This window comes from Topomyia yanbarensis, chromosome 1 (genome assembly GCF_030247195.1).
Source record: "Topomyia yanbarensis strain Yona2022 chromosome 1, ASM3024719v1, whole genome shotgun sequence".
Taxonomy (NCBI): domain Eukaryota; kingdom Metazoa; phylum Arthropoda; class Insecta; order Diptera; family Culicidae; genus Topomyia; species Topomyia yanbarensis.
The window spans coordinates 201,470,105-201,489,852 of NC_080670.1; the positions used below are offsets into that span (position 1 = coordinate 201,470,105).

The 19,748-nt window shown below is 39.1% G+C and overlaps 1 protein-coding gene across 19 annotated transcripts in view; it reads right to left on the reverse strand.

Moving 5' to 3' along the window:
• Nucleotides 1–19,748, reverse strand: part of LOC131687977 (zinc finger protein OZF-like) — a 220,908-nt gene that overhangs the window by 198,216 nt on the left and 2,944 nt on the right. Inside the window, exon 3 of one of the 19 annotated variants that reach the window (XM_058972221.1) lies at nt 8,978–10,315. The exons of 17 other annotated variants lie outside the window; for them this stretch is intronic. In XM_058972221.1, the coding sequence (XP_058828204.1) occupies nt 9,442–10,315 (874 nt within the window). In that variant the 3' untranslated portion in view covers nt 8,978–9,441. Of the gene's footprint in view, nt 1–8,977; nt 10,316–10,344; nt 11,954–19,748 lie in introns of those variants that run through there. One more of the 19 variants, XM_058972163.1, reaches the window with a different exon arrangement.

Consider the following 19,748-nt stretch of genomic DNA (forward strand, 5'->3'; position numbering starts at 1 on the left):
TGAACCGAATCGTATAAACGAATTATATAATAAGTTTAAGAGCATCTCACTCAAACGTGCTAGACAAAAAACATTCAAATTTGCTGATAACAGTATAGCTAAGAAGACAGTTTTTGTTTCGTACCATTTTAATGCAGTAGTATTTTTATTGACACTCAATTTCATATTTATGCAAAGAATAGGTTCCGCACTAAAAACAATGTAAATTCGGAAAAAAACCGGTGATGTTTTTAACAATCGAACAATAAGCAAGGAAAACATGTAAAAGTTAACCAGTCGAAAAATGGTAGAACAGCGGTTTTACTGAGATGTTATACCCACGAATTCTATACACTCGTATACTTCTATCAAATACAAACATATTTGTATTTGATTCTATCCTCGCTGATATACAGAAACGTACACAGTAGGCGTAGGACTAACTATCGCGATTTTATCTTTACTTTCCATGGAATGTCAACTTGTGCTAAAAACATATTGTTCATAATACACTTAATGTTGCAACCAGCAGCAGTATTTTAGTCGCTTTCTGTGGTCTCCAATTAATGTCTATGAAAGTTTGAAAATGACGTGATGATACAGTGAACAAACATCAGCAGGCTGTCACAGAGAGCGACTAAAATGTTGTAACTGGTTGAATCAATAAGTCAATAATTGGGATTCGATTTCATGTTTTCAGAATATGACAGTCTTTCATTTTATTTTTCTTCGCCAGAGATGATAAAAAATCACGGAGAAAAGAGAATCAATCAATTGAAATCGGCTCAAGAGCACTTCTTCTATCTTTTCTACACACTCAACTCGAGTGCTTTCAGGATTGCACTCTAATGCTCTCATTATCGAAAGACGCTTACGCCTTCATTATACGTAGAATTTTGGTGCGTTGGGGGCAACAGCTTGAATTGCAACTGTTTCTAGAACAGTGGTAAAATGAACCAGTGATCGAACAGACACTACAACTTTGTTCAAATACTCGAACATCTTGCAATCATTCTGGTAATTTTGGAACGAATTACTGTTATTCAAAAAAAAAAAGAAATCATTTACTGAGCCAATATATTTGTTTAACGAAGTGACGAATTGACTTAGAGTAAGAGGAATCGTCACATAAAGTTAGCCTTACTTCCTACTTCCTCTCGGAACGGGAGAAGGAAGTAAGGAAAGAATCTTTCCTGGACGGGAAAAACAGTTTGATTTAAATAGAATACATCAAAAAATTGTGTTAGGATGATGCCATAGAACTGGTAATAGTGGCCAGATGCAATATCAAGAAAATAGAAGTTGAACCGTTTGTGCGTATCTACAAATCGCCTGCTTAATCAGAAGTTTTAGTGCAAATTTTCGTTCTAACATTCTAACAATATTTTTCTACCGATTTCGATTTAGCGTCTTCTAGATCTTGCAAACGTGTAGTTTAGAATACCTTGCGTGTTCTAGCTCCGGCAAGGATTGTCATATTCGGTAAGCATATAAATACTCTGAACTCTTGAATATCCGTTGTTGTAACGAGGGTAAATTGTGCTTTGTAAATAAATAATAAAAATCAACTTCAACATCAATAAAAACTTTCTTGTGACAAAGAACATTTTTTAGGATTTTTAGTTTCTATTGTCTTACATTTGGAATTGTTTTCATAAAGAACTTCTCAAAATTTCATCAAATCTGAATTAAAGATTTATGCAATAATTTTAAAGCCCCTCCCGATACAAAATCCTGACTACAAACCTGGGCATAGCTATATTTGGATTCTACAACATTAACCCAAAAACCATCCCTCAGAAAACAAAATGCCGAAATTTTTTGCCAGACGAACATTTTACGGAAAGTACCAATTCCCAGAAAACTTAACTCCAAAAAATACCAAAGCACAGAACAAATTTTAGCAGATCAAACCAAAACTCAGAAAACTTTTTGCCAGAAAGTACGTGAACTAGTTGACAAAGTTCGTGGCAATGGTTTCATTTCGATTGTATTGTATTCACTCGAATTCTTGTTATGATCATAATACATAAGGGGATGGTTCTTTTTGTGATATTTGAATAGAGCACAAACAGAAAATTAATTGAATTGTTTTCATGATTGAGATATGTGAAGAAATCTCAAAGTGCTATTCGACAAAAGTTTGTTTTTGGCTGAGTAGTTCTTCAGGTTATTTAAATGACGAAAATGCTGGAGAATAGCGGGGGGGGGGGTAAGGGTTAAGACGTTTTCCAACATGAAAATTTCGAATTTCAATATGAAACACCTGCTTTGGCAAGCTATTTGTAACTGTGACTTGAAAAGCTGCATTATGCTTGTAACCATGAACCAGGAAATTTCATTTTATTTTGTTTTAGTCATCACTGATCGTCATACAGGGTGTTTGGTTCATGATTAAGAACCTCTTGAGGGGTGATTGACTGTCATATTTGGAGAAAAAATCGTTCACATACCATTAAATCTCAACCGTTACAGAATTATTGTACTTTTTGTATTAAAAACTTGTTTATTTTAAAATACCTTTAACTCGAAAAATATACATCATATTTTAAATCTTTTAGTTCCATTGGAAAGGTGAGAAACTTTTCTATTGAATGGTGCTCTCATATCTTTTAGTTATTTACTTTTAAATACCTTTTAGTTGTAAAGTAGTAAAAAGCTAGTGTTTTTTATGTTTCTGCTAATTTTCTCAAAATAATGTATTATAATTACAGCAATATCTATTATCCAAAAGTTGGGTTTTAGGTCGATTAATCATTTGTTCTTCAACGTCATATTCCTATCTCTTCTCGTTTCTTTGTAATCTTATTACTAAACATTTCCTGTAATCTAAAAAATATGCTTTATATCGTTATTTCCAAAGATTCATTGGAAAGCTGAGAAAATTTCCTTCCGATGTATGTACAAATATCTTTTAGTTAAATGTACTAAATGATTTTTTACTAGTAAAACAACTCAAATCTAGCGTTTTTAGAGTTTTGTAATTATTCTAATTATTAATCAACTAAATTTATCGTTACACTTGCTCATTTGGAGCCCCTTAACATTCTCTTTAACTTGTTATTTGACACATTATCCATATCGCTTTTTATTTCGCAGCAATTTAACAGTTAACACAGTATGATGTCACCCCAAATGTAGTGAGTTCGAAATCGTTGTTTTTGCACATGAAACGAAGTGATAAAAATAATTTTGCATCGAAACAAAAAGAGATAATTGAATGGAGCCAAAGAATTGTAGAACTTGCTGAGATGCATTAATTCCATGATAATAATGGTGATGTTGATTATTTACTATTTTAAGAAAATTAACGAAAATGACAATAATAATACTAATTTTAAACTAATTTACTTCTAAAAATATATTAAACTCACTTAACTGAAAGGTATTAATACATTTTTCTATGCAAAATTTGCCTGGCTTTCGAATGAAAAGAAGAAAAGATACAACAAGTCCCATACTTTTTCAATTAGAGCTAGTATTAGTGAAAATGAGATAAAAATATCCAAGTTCAATAATCCAAACACATGAAAACAAGAAAAGATAAGTGTATCATGTCAAAGAATAAATTATGTAGCTCTTCAAGACTAACAATCTGAAATATTAAAATGGTGATGTTAACTATTGAGACTTTCGGGAAATGAACGAAAATTCGATCAAAATTGTTAAATTTTGAAAAAAAAAATGTAACTGAACCTCATTAGATGAAACATTTGAGGACATCACTCAATGAGAAATTGACTGATCTATCCAATGGAACGAAAAGATTTAAAATACAAAGTATACTTGTTGAGTTAGAGGTATTTTAAGACAAGCAAATTTTTAACACAAAAAGTTCAATAACTTAGTAACGTTTGAGATTTAATGGTATGTGTGGAACGATTTTTTTTCTCCGAATATGACAGCCAATCAACCATCGAGAGGTTCTTAATCAATGAAACGCATCAAATAAGAAATTTTGATCCTAGTTACTACATCGAAAGTCTGTAAATAAATAAATTAAAAACGTTTTTAATCCACCTAACAGTGTGATGAGACATTTCTTATAACTCTTATCACTCTCTTCGGATATTATATCGTTTGAGAACATTTAGAACTTGATGCTTCGCGATGTTTTTGATAACACATACTACATGGGATAGTGGCAGGACTCAGAGAATCGCTCAAATCAGCATAGGACAACATCAGTGCTAGAAATCTCAAACCAAATCAATGGGAAAGCGAAAAAATAGCCCATAAAATATTGAATGATTGTTAATGCTGTGTTAATAAAATATCTAAATTGTGGTGGGAAAACTGAATTTTCCTAAAGGGGTTATATATTGTACTGATCCAAAAAAATCGAAATTTGTTTTTTGAATCGATTTGAAGTTTATACTTTACTCAAATTTCCAACGCGACTGAGAACTAAGAAATCAACGCTTTTTTCTTGAAAAGGGCGATACCACTCAAAGAAAATCAACAGTGAATATTTCCAGACTTGGTTTTATTTCCTATTTAAGAACTATTGTGTTTTTTTACATCCTAGATTGCATGATTCAGTGATCGAAACTTCATAAAGTATTTGAAATTATGAAATTATTAAATTAAAATTTGTTTTTGCTATTGAAATTGACAAAATGATAGTATCGCCGCTTTGGCGATTGTTTACTTTTTCGGTCCCACCTATCAGCATTGAAGTATCACCCTTACGTTTTTTACAATAACTACCGTTCTACACAACCGATTTCATCCGTGTTTTTTCAATAGAGATCATTGTTACTATTTACAGCTGGTATCAGCTTGATAATCCTAAAAAAAATACAGTTTCGCCTCTAAACTGCTAGCAAAAAAAGTATCGCCCTGTTTGTTTGCATGGAGCATGGAGGGCGAAACTTTAAATAAACAAACAAAAATACAGTTTCGCCCGTTGTATTGTTTGCTGTAGTTTAAGAAAGCAATATCGTAGAATCAAAACTTTTAAGGTTAATTTGTTGCGTTTCAAAGCCCTCATTCGCATGTATGAAAAAAGCCATTTGTAAGTAACGCCCTTTTCACAAAAAAGCGTTGAAATGAAATCGCAGCTCCTTATATCACGCTATCTCTGAAGTACATGCGTGCATAGTTTCAAATTTTACTTCGACGTCGACTTTTTCTAAAGGTGACTTCCCAGTAGTATTCTTGATATGTATTATTATCGCTAATCCTAATGCAAAAGAACAAATAAAAACCTCACGAAAACGAACCGTTTGGGAAAATCATCATCATTACTGGAATTTTCATTTTCACGAAACTTTTCGATAACCTTCCGTCACTTGCGTTAATGCACTGGGTGCACAGTAGGGTGACAGGAAAAAAATGACCCCTATCGGCCCACCTCTGCGTCGATTCCTAGTCCCACCAGGAGTACTTGCACCAAATTTGAAGCAAATCGGACAAGTCTAACTACCGGACCAACGGGCCTGAAGTTTGTATGGGAATTTTCAATAATTTACATGGAGAAAACCCACAAGCACGCATTTTCGCCGCTAGGTGGCACTGTATGCATCGTATTATCACTGTAAGTGAAAATAAAATAGATATTTTAATTATCTACAACTTCTTCGAAGACTGCTAGTAAATCCGGCTATGTTAAAAGAAGTTATTAAACTTTTAACGAAGTGATGTCTGAGTCAGTTTTGCATGGGGCCTAGCAGTGCATGGTTGTGTATCAGTACTCGATTCACACGAACTAAACATTTTTGTGAAATAATCGTTAGGTTCAGCTCAATGGTATGTTTACAAGAATTATAGTAAATAATATGAGTCATGCTTTGATTAGAAAATTTTAGTTCCACCTATTACCGCATAGAGGGCGCCAACACTAACTTTTCAACGGAGAGAGATAGAAATTTGGTGTCTTCTACAAAGTTATAGAACAGGCATTTTTCAGTATTTCTTCTGAGCATCTTGATACTCTATCTCTCTTCTATGAAAAGTTAGTAGTGGCGCCCTCTATGCGGTCACAGGTGGAACTAAAATTTTCTAACCAAAACATAACTCGTATTATTTACTATAATTCTTGTAAACATACTATTCGGCTAAATCTAACCATTATTTCACAAAAATATATAGTTCGCGGGACTCGAGCACTGATACACAACCATGCACTGCTAGGCCCCATGCAAAACTGACTCAGACATCACTTCGTTAAAAGTTTAATAACTTCTTTTAACATAGCCGGATTTACTAGCAGTCTTCGAAGAAGTTGTAGATAATTAAAATATCTATCTTATTTTCACTTACAGTGATAATACGATGTATACAGTGCCCCCTAGCGGCGAAAATACGAGCTAGTGAGTTTTCTTCATGTAAATTGTTGAAAAATCCAATATAAACTTCAGGCACGTTGGTCCGGTAGTTAGACTTGTCCGATTTGCTTCAAATTTGGTACAAGTACTCCTGGTGGGACTAGGAATCGACTCAGGGGTGGGCCGATTGAGTTTTCAAAAATTCATCATTTTTCTGGGCAGTCTAGTGCACAGTGCTCTAAAAATCTAGCGAAATCGTCTTAGGGCACCAGCGGGTCTGTAAAGAATACTAAAAATTAATTTCTATTCCATAATTTTCAGTTCAGCAATTCGAGAGATCGTGCTCACCGCAAGCCATGAAAAATAGACTACGTTGTGAAGCGATGGTCACTATTTATTAAAAAATCACGGTTGAATAAAAAATAAAACTATTAAAAAATTTCAAATAGTTTATAATTTTCACAAACTTATTAGAAAAAATTGTTTAATAAGCTTTCGTAATATTGTGTAGGAACAAAGCTGAAAATTTGAAAATAAATCTGAGGATTATGATTGATTACAGATCTCTGGAATTTTCTATTGGAATATTTTCAGGCAGGAATTTGATATTGATGCTATTAGACAACTGTGAAATCAAGACCAATAGATCAGTTACGTATCAGGACCCCATTCCGACAATTTATCAAAAGTCCCCATGATGTTTACAACAACAGGTTATCAATCTACGGATCAGATAATTGTTATTGTAATATTGAATTAAATCAGTCAGCATTAATAAATTTTCAACTCCAGTCCAATATTTTTTTTGGTGTGGTGGGGGGGGGGGGGCTGTATGGTGTTAAACCCCAAAACCTTCTCTTGGCTACGCCGTTGCTTGGAGTTATTTATTTCGCTTTTCATTTTCCGAAAGGTTTCAGATCGATCCGATGGTCATAAGTTAGAAAAATTTCAGTCAGAAAGTTCGCACAAATGAACATTTTTGCACTGATAAGTTATCAAGTTCCTTCCAGACAACTTGGAAATGTTCGGTGATTATTTCTAGCGGTTGTAGATAGAAAAATGAAATACAAAATTCGATTTATCGAAATAATGTTTGGCTTATTTCAATGGATTATTACTATATTGAACAATAAATAGGCGACGAAGAGTAATCCACAAACAACAAGCCATAACTTTTAAAGTATTCAAAATAGATATTTGAAGTCTTTAGTAGAGTTATTCGCAAAAGTAAGAGCTACAAATTTGCTGAAGGCATCATTTCGATATAATCACTTCCAAGAAAATTTGTGAAAATATCTCACTCATAGGGGGATTAATTAGCAAAAGCACAATACCAAAAGAAAGGGCATATTACCTCCATTAAATTCTCCGAAGATACAATTGACCTAAAATAAGCCGTTTTGGCGTTAATAATAGATTACATGTTTTTGGTCATATTTCTGGCAAGGGAAATGATAAAAATCTTTCGTCCGCATTTAATGTTAAATATCTCTTTTTATAATAGTCCGATTTCAACAATCTATAGCTTGTTCGAAAGGTATTCGTTAAAGCTGTCTAAAAACATATAAATTGGTAATCTGTATTGTCAATTCCGGCAGATAATTTAAAAAAAAAACTGCAAAAAACGCCATTTTTACGCATTCAAACATTCATATCTTAAAAACTAAACATCAGAATCAAAAACAAATTAATAGCGTTCATACTGTTTTTTAGTTCTTTCATTTAAAATTGGTTTGGATAAGATCGGTTCAGCCATTGCTGAGAAACACGAATGAGAATTTGTCCGTTACATACACACACACACACACACAGACATTGTCCCAAATCGTCGAGCTGAGTCGATTGGTATATAAGACTCGGCCCTCCGGGCCTCGGAAAAAATCTTGAAAGTTTGAGCGAATTCTATACATTTCTTTTATAAGAAATGTAAAAATGTGTCAAAACAAATATTTCAACCACGAAACGCAAAAGAACAACTAATGTGAAAAGTTGGTACCATCTCCAACGGTTGTTGCCAAATCGACTTCCCCTCTTTCAAACATATGCTGATCTTTTACACAAAGCGAAGTACTAAAAATTAAGCGCTTCTGGAACAAAATAATTCAACTGATTTTCAATGTGTATAATTATTTCTCAGACATCTGAAAATAAATATTATTTTCGTTTTTTTTACCTTTTTGCTTCAAACTCATTGGATTTCTATTCAGTATATATTCAACTATAGTAAACTAATGGTAAATGAATTCTATAATTTATAAGTAACTGAGAGTCTACGTTAGGTAGGTTCTCAAAAACACACGTGTTATTTGAGTTAATTGTGAGCCAATAAATTAGAAGATTGCGTATAGAGCACAAAGCCAATGCACAGGGTAATTTCCCTTGTAGCATGGTAACTGTTTTTAGAAACAAAAACCATACCTTCCTACACCAAAAACATCATAAGCACAATTCGAATACGATCGATGAGAAAGGAACTTCGTATCAAAATGCTGATATCAGTTTGCCTTTTGAAACATCGTCTTTAAGGTTCACCGCCTTTTGATTTTCAATCTTACGGTCTCGATCCGAAGCAACCCATCTAGGTGATCTTGGAGGAAGAAGAAATGCCATCAGACTGGCTGGATGGCCTCATATGTGCTATATACAAGAAGGTTCATACCGAACCATGGCTGCCTTCTAACTCAAGATGCAGAATATCTTAATTCCGTTCTACTAAAAATAAAATGAAACTGGTATTCAGCCAATTCTCAATGATTTATTTTAAAAACGGAAATTTAATGGCTTACTATTACCGCTACTCTTCTTTATAAAACGATAACAAGCTTTGCCATCGTTGCATTTAGTTTATAATATACGCAAGCAAAGGGAACGATGAAAACACGATGATGAGATTTCCACACGACATCGTTGAATCGACTCCGTTTTGCTGATCCCTTTCCATTACAGGAATTTATCTCCAGCCTGTACTACTTTTACATGCGTTTGAAGGCTTGATTTCCTTGCCTAGCTCTGCAAGCAAATGTGATATTTGAGAACTTTCTGATGATCCCGCAAATTCGATATAGTGACTCAGGCGTTGTCACAAATAGTACCATTAGTACGGTCGATAGTTGTGAATGGTAATTATATGCTTCTTCACCTCTCTAAGGGTGAGAAACCGTTTCTCACAAGTAAAGCATTCATGGAACTGTCCCTACCCATGAACCACACTGTGTGCGGTAAGCGTTCTTTGCAGACTAAATTTTGCTCCGCATACGCCACATTGGAATGGTCTTGACGCTACGTCTAAGTGACATTTCATGTGCTCTACCAGGTTGTTAGAAAACCTGAACGAAGAACAGCAAACTTCACATTTGTATGGCCGTTCACCAGTGTGACAGCGCATGTGTACGACGAGGTGCTGATTGTTTTTGAATTCTTTAGTGCAAACAGTACACCGATGCAGACGTTCGTCATTATGACACTTCAGATGCCGATTGAACTGTCCAATAGCGAAAAATTCCTTGCCGCAAATGTCACATTTGTATGGACGTTCGGTGCTGTGGGTTTTCTCGTGAATCGCAAGTAGAGCTCCCGTACCACATCCTTTGCCACAAACGCCACAGCTGAACTCGTGATTTTCCTCATGTCTTAGCGTATGATTTCTCAGGTACAACTGACTAGCGAAACTTTTTTCACATAGCTCACATTTGTACGGACGCTCGCCTGTATGGGTCCTCAAGTGGATCATGAGCTTACTCCTTGAACTGTATCCTTTGTCACAAACATCGCACCTGTAGTTGTGATTTCCAGTATGCAATCGCATATGGTTGACCAGCGAGCGTTTGCATGGGAAACTTTTGCCACATATTTCGCAAGAAAAGGGTCGTTCGCCGGTATGCGTTCTTCGGTGTCTTTCGAGTGAGTCCTTCCGCGCAATGATTTTCCCGCAAATGTCGCACGGATGGGAAACTTTTTCGGCGTGGGCTGTTGATCGCATGTGCAGTTTTAGGTAGCGCAGTTCAGCAAATTGTCGATCGCAAATGTAGCATTTGGGCTTTTTGAGACCGGTATTATCATAGGAATAGCTGGAACAAAAAGAGAACAGTTCGTCGACTATTAGAACTTTCGGCTGAACGCAACGGTTGCTGCAATAGTACTCATTTTATTATTTTTCAAAGTTACACATAGTTTGGGGTATGCAATTTTAAATGTTCGATGATTTGAAGGCATTGTAAGGAAGGACATATCCGCGGGGCTTACATTGCTTTGGACAGAGCAGAGTAATTTCTATGCTTATTTGGTGCTTGTTTGACCAACCAGGGAATTAATCCACGGGGCATTAGGTGTGCGTGGGGAGGACGCATGGTCTTGTCTGAGTGAAGTGATGACTTCAGTCATGTATTAAGTTTGAGAATTGTTGTTACTACTCTTCCTTGTGAAACGAAAACAGGCTTCGTTACTATTGTTGCATTTAGTTTATAATGTACGCATCAGATTTCCACAAGACATCGTTAAGAATAAAATAATTTTTATATCCCCATTTGCTGGTCCCTTTACATTACAGGACTTTTTCTCGACCGTGTATTACTTTTACATGTCTTCGAAGGCTTGATTTCCTTGAAAAGCTCTGCTCGCAAATGTGACATTTGGGTCGCATCAGATCCGTGTGAACTTTCTTCTGATGATCGCGCAAGTTCGTCATGGTGGCACAGGTTTTGTCACAGATCGTACAGCTGTACGATCGATCTTTATGGCCGGTTACTCGATGCCACTCCAGCTCTCTAGCAGTGAGAAATTGTTTGTCACAATCAGGGCAGTCATGGAACCGTCCCTGCCGATGAACCTCACTGTGAGCGATGAGGTTTTTTTGCTGACCATATTTGGCTCCGCAGATGTCGCATTTGAAAGGTTTTGATGTTTGGTTTAAGTGACAGCGCATGTGAATTACGAGGTTACTAGCAAAACTGAACAAAGAACCACAAACTTCACATTTGTATGGCCGTTCACCCGTGTGACAACGCATGTGTGCGACGAGCTGATGACGGATTCTGAACTCTTTGTTGCAAACAGTACACTGATGCAGAAGTTCGTCTGTGTGAACTTTGAAATGCTGTTTGAACTGAAGACTGAAGGAAAATTCCTTGCCACAAATGTTACATATGGATGGGTGCTCGGCGCTATGGGATTTCTTGTGATTTGCCAGCTTGGCACTTGCACCGTATACTTTGCCACAAATATTGCAGTTGAATTTTTGATTTTCTGAATGTCTCCGCGAATGACTTTTCAGGATACACTGGGTAGTAAATTTTTTTCCACATATGTCACATATGTACGGGCGCTCGCCTGTATGAGTTCTCGCGTGGTCTACAACCTTCTGTTTTGAACTGAATCCTTTGCCACAAACATCGCACTGGTACTTGTGATTTCCAGTATGCAATTTCATATGAGTATTCAGAGAGCATTTGTATGCAAAACTTTTGCCGCAAATTTCACAATGAAAAGGTCGTGCCTCGCTATGCGTTGGTCTGTGTCTTTCGAGTTCGCTACTCCACTTGAAAATTTTCCCACAAGTGTCGCAACGGTGGTGTGCTTTTTCGCTGTGGATGGTTCGCATGTGCCGTTTTAAGTGGCCTAGTTTAGCGAATTGTCGATCGCAAATGTCGCATTTGGGCTGTTCGAGACCGGTGGTATCGCTACAATCCGGCTCATCATAGGAGGAATGGCTGGAACAAAAAGAGAACAATTCGTCGACTATTAGAACTTTCGGCTGAACGATGGTTGCTGCAATTGTGACTAGCATCTTCGAACGTTGGTCTTCAGTGTTGCTCCCTTCTAGATGGGTGGATATCAAAATATTTGGTTTCTTTCCTAGTACAGCCTTTGGTTAGGGTTGTGGCCTGCTTCAGAAGATCGAAAAAATCTATTTTTTCACTACTTCTCCTTAGTGAAAAACAATTTCGTTAAAAACTATTTTTTCTTTATTATGTAGAAAATTGTTTAAAGCCATCTTTGCGCGTTAAGAGGACAAAACCTATAACTAAATTTGTTATGGAATATGCGTTTCGACTTCGTCTCATCAGAATCCGACACTAACCTAGTGGCAGGACAAAGCTAGCGCCGGAACATCACGCGTCAGTCCGTCCCACTACTTTTAAAGTATCGTCCTATTATCATTATCAATTTATCCGTTGTTTGCGAATAATATTAAACAAAGGCGATCATCGAAATGACAAGTTCTACGCTTAAAATGTGCTGCGGCCGGTTGGCAGTCGAGTATTTTTATTATAAAGGAGTTCGCTTTCTGTCTTCATTCATTCAACCATGCTCTCAAAATTCAACATCAGAACGACGGCTCGCTGACGCGAATATGCAAACGGCTATAAGATAATTTAAACGAATTCAAACCCATGAAATTTAAAAACACAGCATGAAAACACCCATGCGATCAAATACGCTAACATAGAAACGCTCGTGTCCTTCGCGATAATACAAGTTTGGTCAGGCAACCTCGTCTAAGCAAAAACGTTTCTGTGTTCAAGCCAATATATTTAACGCATACGAATTTATAAACACCGTTTCAAGTGTGATTATACCAACGCCCTTTCCCACGCAAACATGAATCGGTCACGCCCGGAATCCCTTCGGTCCTAGTAGCCTGGGTTCATGCCGTCAGACTTGGTCTCAAAAAAAAACAAACTCATACATTAGAAGTCTTAGGGCGCCAAGGCCGGATACTCTAGTGGTATGGAAAAACTCACTTTCTTCTAGATCTGAACCGTACAGTCCAATTCGCTACGTGCGCAAATTTAATGCGAATATGTAAGCGTTTAGACGGATATGTAAACGAATTTATGCAGGCGAAGTTACCTACACGCGATACACACGCCTACTTCATCAAACCCGTTTACATATAAACGCTCAAGTCCTGCGCGATAATACAGCCCTTAGTCTGCTTCCTCATCTCGTACAGATTTTCCTTTCTAGTTCTGAATCATGCAAATGCAAAAACTCATTTTTCTCGGCGTTTTCTCTCGCAAACCACTCAGGTTCGTTTATCGACAACATGGAGAACTCAATTGTGACACATCAGAAATGATGTTATTGGTGAAGTTTGTGAACATCCGCAGTGAATTGTGCACTTTCCCTCGCTTATAGCTGACCCAATTCAGTTTGTAGTTCGGCGGTAGCTTCTCGATCAACTCCTGTACCAGCATCGAGTTGTTTAAATAATCGATTAGCGGCGCTATTTCAAGCTGTTCGAACAGCTGCTTCACCGTGATCCTTAAAGTGGATAAATGTGTCCAGTCGATCAGATCTAGGTTCTTGCACATTTCTCACCTTCGACAGCAATGTTTTGAGTTTCTTCTCCGGTCTCCCAAGCAAATCCCAAAGATCTCCGATCACGTCTGGAACTGTATCAGACAGCACCAGCCGACTTATGACCGTCTCTAGCGGCAGTCGTGTATTCGAAACAACTAAGTGGCCAGACCTAAGGTTCTCCTTCGAACCTTGGAAGTTTCTGAGAAACCACACTTTCCGAGCGACCAGTTGATCATTTGTGCCTGCTTCTAGTTGCCGGATCGTCCGATTCGTCACTAGCATCACTGGAATCGCAATCGCTTTTCTCGGTCCCATCTTCTTCAATGACAGGGACTCTTCTTCTGAGCTGTCGATTTCCAACCTTCTTCATATCCGGGACTTCATCAGCCACTTGCTGGAACCCATCTTTTGTGGTACCTCCTCTCTTCTGCCTCGGTGTGTCCACTCGGAACATCACCTTACTTACCTTACCGTTCAGGCTAGAGCCTTGTTGTCTCTTGCTGTACGCAGAAGCCGTCTCCACTCCACTCGGTTCATTGCTACTTGTCGTCAGCCTCGCAGTCTTCGAAGGGTCCGCAGGTCGTTCTCTATCTGGTCGATCCACCGAGCTCGCTGTGCGCCCAGTCTTCTTGTTCCTGTAGAGTCGCCCTCAAAAATCATCTTCACCGGGTCGTCGTCCGACATTCTTACGAGGTGTCCAGCCCACCGCAAATGTCCTATTTTTGCGGTATGCGCGATGGATGGTTCTTCCAGCAGCTGATGCAACTCATGGTTCATTCGCCTGCGCCACGTTCCGTCTTCCATCTGCACGTCACCATAGATGGCATGCAACACCTTTCGTTCGAAAACTTCAAGAGCGCGTTGGTCCTCCACGAGCATAGTTCAGATCCGGTGGCCGTAGAGGACCACCGGTCTAATCAGCGTCTTGTAGATAATCAACTTCGTGCGGCGGCGAATTTTGTTCGACCGCTCCGCGTCCTCCGGAGTCCCAAGTAGGCACGATCTCTGAATTTCTCTGCTGGTATCATTGTCGGCGATTACCAGTGAGCCCAAATACACGAATTCGTCAACGATCTCGATTTCGTCACCATCAATCCGAACTCGGGATGGGAGGTCCACATTGTCGTTTCTAGAACCTCTTCCTCTCATGTATTTTGTGCTCGAAACGTAGATGGCAAATCCAATCCTGCTGGCTTCAGCTTTCAGTCTAATGTACGTTTCCGACATCGTCTCAAAGTTCCGTGCCAATGTATGTCAATGTCGTCGGCGAAGCCAATAGGCTGGACGGACTTCCTGAAGATCGTGTCATTCGTGTCTATCCCCGCTCTCCTTATTACATCTTTTAACTGAAATCGATGAGCAAATGATGTGTCCGAGGTGGCGCGGGAATCCATGAATTCCGCTTGGTGTAGTGCCCCACGAACTCCCTTGCAAATGATGACAATCGGCGGCAAAGAATTTGGGAGAGGACGTTGTGGGCGGCGCTAAGTAGCGTCATTGCGCGGTCGTTGCAGCAATCCAACTTGTCACCATTTTTGTAGATTTGGCAAACGACACCCTCCAACCACTCTTCTTCCCTAATTTTGGCGATTACCCAGTGCAGCGCCCTCCCGATCTCCTCCGGGACTTCTTGGAGAACAGAGGCCGGCAGCATATCGTCTTCTGCTTCGCGTGCTCGAAGATCCGTTGCCATACCGCCTTCGTCCTCTGCTGCTTCACCGTTGAGGTACTCGTCATAGTACTGCTTCCACACCTCTAAATCACCTCACACTCGTTCGTAAGAAGGTTGCCGTTCAAGTCCCTGCACATATCGGCTTGCGGAACATAGCCTTTGCGCGAACTGTTCAGCATCTGGTACAACTTCCGTGCGTCGTTCACGCGGTACAGTTGTTCCATCGCTTCGCGATCTCGTTCCTCCTCCGTTGGCGCTTCTTTCTCCGGAGCACCGAGGTTTGCCTGTTCCGTGCTTGTTTGTATCGCTCCACATGCTGTCTCGTTCCGTGCTGCAGCATCCTAGCCCGTGCTGCATTCTTCTCCTCTATTAACTGCTTACATTCGTCATCGAACCGGTCGTTTCGTTCTAGATCGGCTGTTCCTTTTGCTTTACAAGGTGGTACTTTACTAAGGTGGTGTTCATAGGGTGGCTCTATATGATAATGCCACATACGCCCCCATCAGTTACACCATGAATCTAAAACGGTGTCCGGCTGGTGTATTAACTGTGGGATGATCATTTTTGTGGTACCTTGATATGCTTTGATCACACATTTCACTCATTTGACTGAAGCTAGTTAGGTTCTTACCGGATACTATGATTTAAAAATATTTGTCGCTTCGCTTTACTACCTCATACGGCTCTTTGTTCGATTTTTTGCATCAATTCGTTCCTTTAGTCTTGGATTTATAGACTCACTCCTTGGAATGCCGAACGCTCTTTTGATGCTTTCAAATCCGAAAACCGTTTGATGACTTACGCAAATTCCGTACGATCCACATTTTGTACCGATGAATCGTAGAATTCTCCGGATACTGTTAGTTGTTGTCCGAACACGAGCTCAGCTGCCGAACATCGGAAATCTTCTCGAAATGCTGATGGTAAGTGTTATGATGTACTCCAAGCAGATGCGTCAACTCCTGGAACACTTCTGATTCGAACTTACGGCCCGCCCTGATCAGTGATGATTGTTTCTGGTAATATCATATCGTGAAATGCATTCCGGATGCAAAGCCATTGCTACCGTTCGCGTCGCCATATTCTGGAAGCGGTACCGCTTCTGGCCAACGTGAAAATCTATCGTCGATTGTAAGCAGATAGCGGTACCCTTTGGATGGCCAATCAATTCGGTACAGGCGGAAGGGAGTACTTCTGAGAGTGAGAAATAAGATGAATGAGAATTAAATGTTTATATTAATGGGTTTTAAGAGTGTACGTACGAGGGACATTTGATGAAGAACGTACCAGGATATTACGAATATGCAACATGGTCTTCCTGGGGCCCGAAGAGAGCTGATGTCACAATACTCGGCACATGACCAGACAACGAGTTCGATGTCGTGAGTCATCGCCGCAGGGGCAGAGACTTCTCTTCAAGTCCAATACGATGGAGAAGCGTATTTAGCTTTGATTGTTACTTGACAAACGACAACATGAATGCCTGTTATCGCGGAAATGTTAATTCTGTAATTCAGCCCTCGAAAAAAACGATCGCGAGTAAGGGATCCTTACAACAGCCAACCACATATTCCAGCAAATGTTCTCATGTCAAACTTTCATCGTTGACCACGCCATCTATTTCCCCTTTGTGAGCCGGCACATACACACAAAAATCTTCCTTGAACAGCTCGAACAATTGGACTGTGCCTGTGCACAGCGGTTCCCAACATTTTGTTTTCCCAAAGCATCTCTAATAACTGGGCAAGGAACCGAGACGGCATAGAGCCGCTGAGGTTCTGTAATCGAATCCTCATATACAAACTACTCCTACACCCGATTGGATCGAACGCCTTTAACAGGCCAATTAGAGTACCCGGGTACCAGCAAATTGATAACCTCACAACTATGGCTTTTTTAACCGATTTGGACACTTTTAGATGTTTTGGATTCAAGAACTCACTTTTTGATTCTGCGAAATTTAACTGGATGAATGTATCTGGTTCTTGGTAATCCGGATTTTCCGGAGTGAGGTTCAAGTACTGAGGTATGATTTGTAAATTTTAATAATATCCTAGCAATATGAGTATCAAAACTCTTCGAATTGTCTCGGAAGACTTCTATTTATTGTTACGGGACCATACGACAATTTGACCCCGGAATGGCCACTCATGGCCCCACGGGAACCTGTTCCGAAATGTCCGTTCCGGCGTCAAATCATCAAATGGTTCTAAAACCACGAGGTACAGCCTGCTGATGCAATTCTAAGAATGTTGATACCTATATTGCCAGTATTCCATTGAAATTCACAACAAATGGCGTCCCAACACTGGAACATGCTTCCGGAAATCCGGATTCCCGGGAACCAAATGAATTAAACCGATTCATTTTTGCCAAGTCTTAAAATGGATGAGTTCCTGAATCCAAAACACAAAAAAAAATTCCTTAGTTATTGGCATTTCAGTTTTGTGGGTACAAAAATCAGGAGCCCCTCCTCACTCCCGCTTACCATATCAACAATATTATTAACAAAAAAGCATTGGAACATTGGAATTTCATGAATTGAAACCTAAAAAGGTACCCGAGTACCCCGACGGACACCTAACGGTTAAGCCAAACGCGGGAGTATGGCAGCTAAAAATATGGAGGATTCTAATTCCACTTATTCTAAGGGGTCATCAATACTTACCGCGTCTAATCTTCGGTCGGCTGACAAGTATATAACGCCGACGTTGAATGTATTTTGCGACAAATTTGCAATAATCAAGTCTTACGGCTGTTCAAGGTGGACCGGCGTACTGATGTCCAAAGAGTTGCGTAAAATCGTTCAGCAACGTTTCGATTAGCACGATTATGTCGTATTCAGCCTTCGAAGCCGCCAGCAAAAATGTGTCGACTTTGGCCCTCCATCCACGTACATTTTGGTAGTATAGCTGCACAACTGAAATGCGAGAAATTGTCAGGAACATCAGGTTTAAAAATAAGATTATACTCGCCTTGGATAGCAGACAGGTGACTGGTCTGCCGTCACTGACCTCAGAAGCGGAACCATTATGACGAAAAATATTAATGGGGCGCGTTTCAAGGTCGGAAGGCGTGGGCGTGTCTCTTCCGCAGTATTTGTAAATCGGTAGTCACGGATCTGAAGCTAAACTAATGTTTCGCAGCGTTGACAGAAGGATCATTCGAAGCACGATCGGTCGGTTATAACAAGTTACATTTTGCTGTACTCCCCCTCCACCAAAAGTTTTTACGTAGTTTAAGAAAGGTACCTTACCAATTAATCCTGGTGCTCGCAGCGGAGTTGACCGCGCAAAAATCTTGTTTTAAATATCATTTTAAAGAGTTTTAATAAGTAACTCTGTAAGTCGTTTTTTGCTTCCAGTCCTACATCCTTTCCTTTTGAACCCGAGGTTAAAAAGTCGACAACTAGAAGGGTCTACCAGTCGTCTCAACCATTCGAGCAATTTGAATAACTCTTTAGAAGTAAAAAAAAATACTCTGAAGTAATAAGGGTGGAGCATGCCAGTCGAAGGCCACAACTCGCACCATCAACTATTGGGAATACAGTAAAGACCAGATTTTGTCAGCTTCATATGAAAATTGATAGTTAGTAGTTTTAGAGGCTCTAGCAGACGAACCAAATTGAATTCGAGTAAATCTTTTCTTGAGCATATTTTTCTTATCTTAGAGAGCCGAAATAGGAAATTTTTTTTTTTAATTTTGCACTGATAGACCTCCTAAGGGAAATTTAAACTAGATAATCAAAAAAGGTTATGAGGCTATATCTAGGGACTAAAAAAGAATATTTTAAGATCTTCGGTTTCTTAAAAAGAAAGAAAAATATATCACCCGATTTTATCAATGTCCTCGTTTTATCAGCGTAAAATTCACCAAGGGGCTGATATAAACGGGTCTTCACTGCATTCTAATTATATAAAGCACATGTTCCCGTCCATCTAACTAGGTTAACCATTAGCTGAAAAATTGTGATTTTTCCATCATGAAACGCAAGTCATTATCCCACTCGAACAAAACCTGTAAGACGATTTCGTGTCCACTCAGTACACGACGCTACTTCCGTAGTTGAAAATGTCCTATTTCTATCAAAACAGACTTTCAATGCACTTTTAATTAAGTTTCATCTGACGATACAATTATTCGTTCGGTTATGCGACATAACTCATTACGGTGGAGCTTGTCGGAGCTGGTGCAATCCGCTTTCCAGTGCATGTGAAGATAATGTTTCTCGGAGAAAAATACTATCCTACCCCACCTAATCTGACTGCAGACGATTTGGTTCGGAATAATCGACACTATGGTAGTTAGCCGAAGTTTAAGATTGAGTTTCTTTAGGGTTGATACAGTTAAGAATCGGAGTGAATAATTAGGAACATAAGTTAGGAGAAGCCACGTAGCTATCTGACCATCATACGTACATACTGTATTGTGAGCATTTCTGCTAGAGTAAATGACCGATGGGATTGGTCAGACAAAGCTCATTCTATCAATTCTAACTTCGTTGTTCAGACCAGGCGAGAAAACCA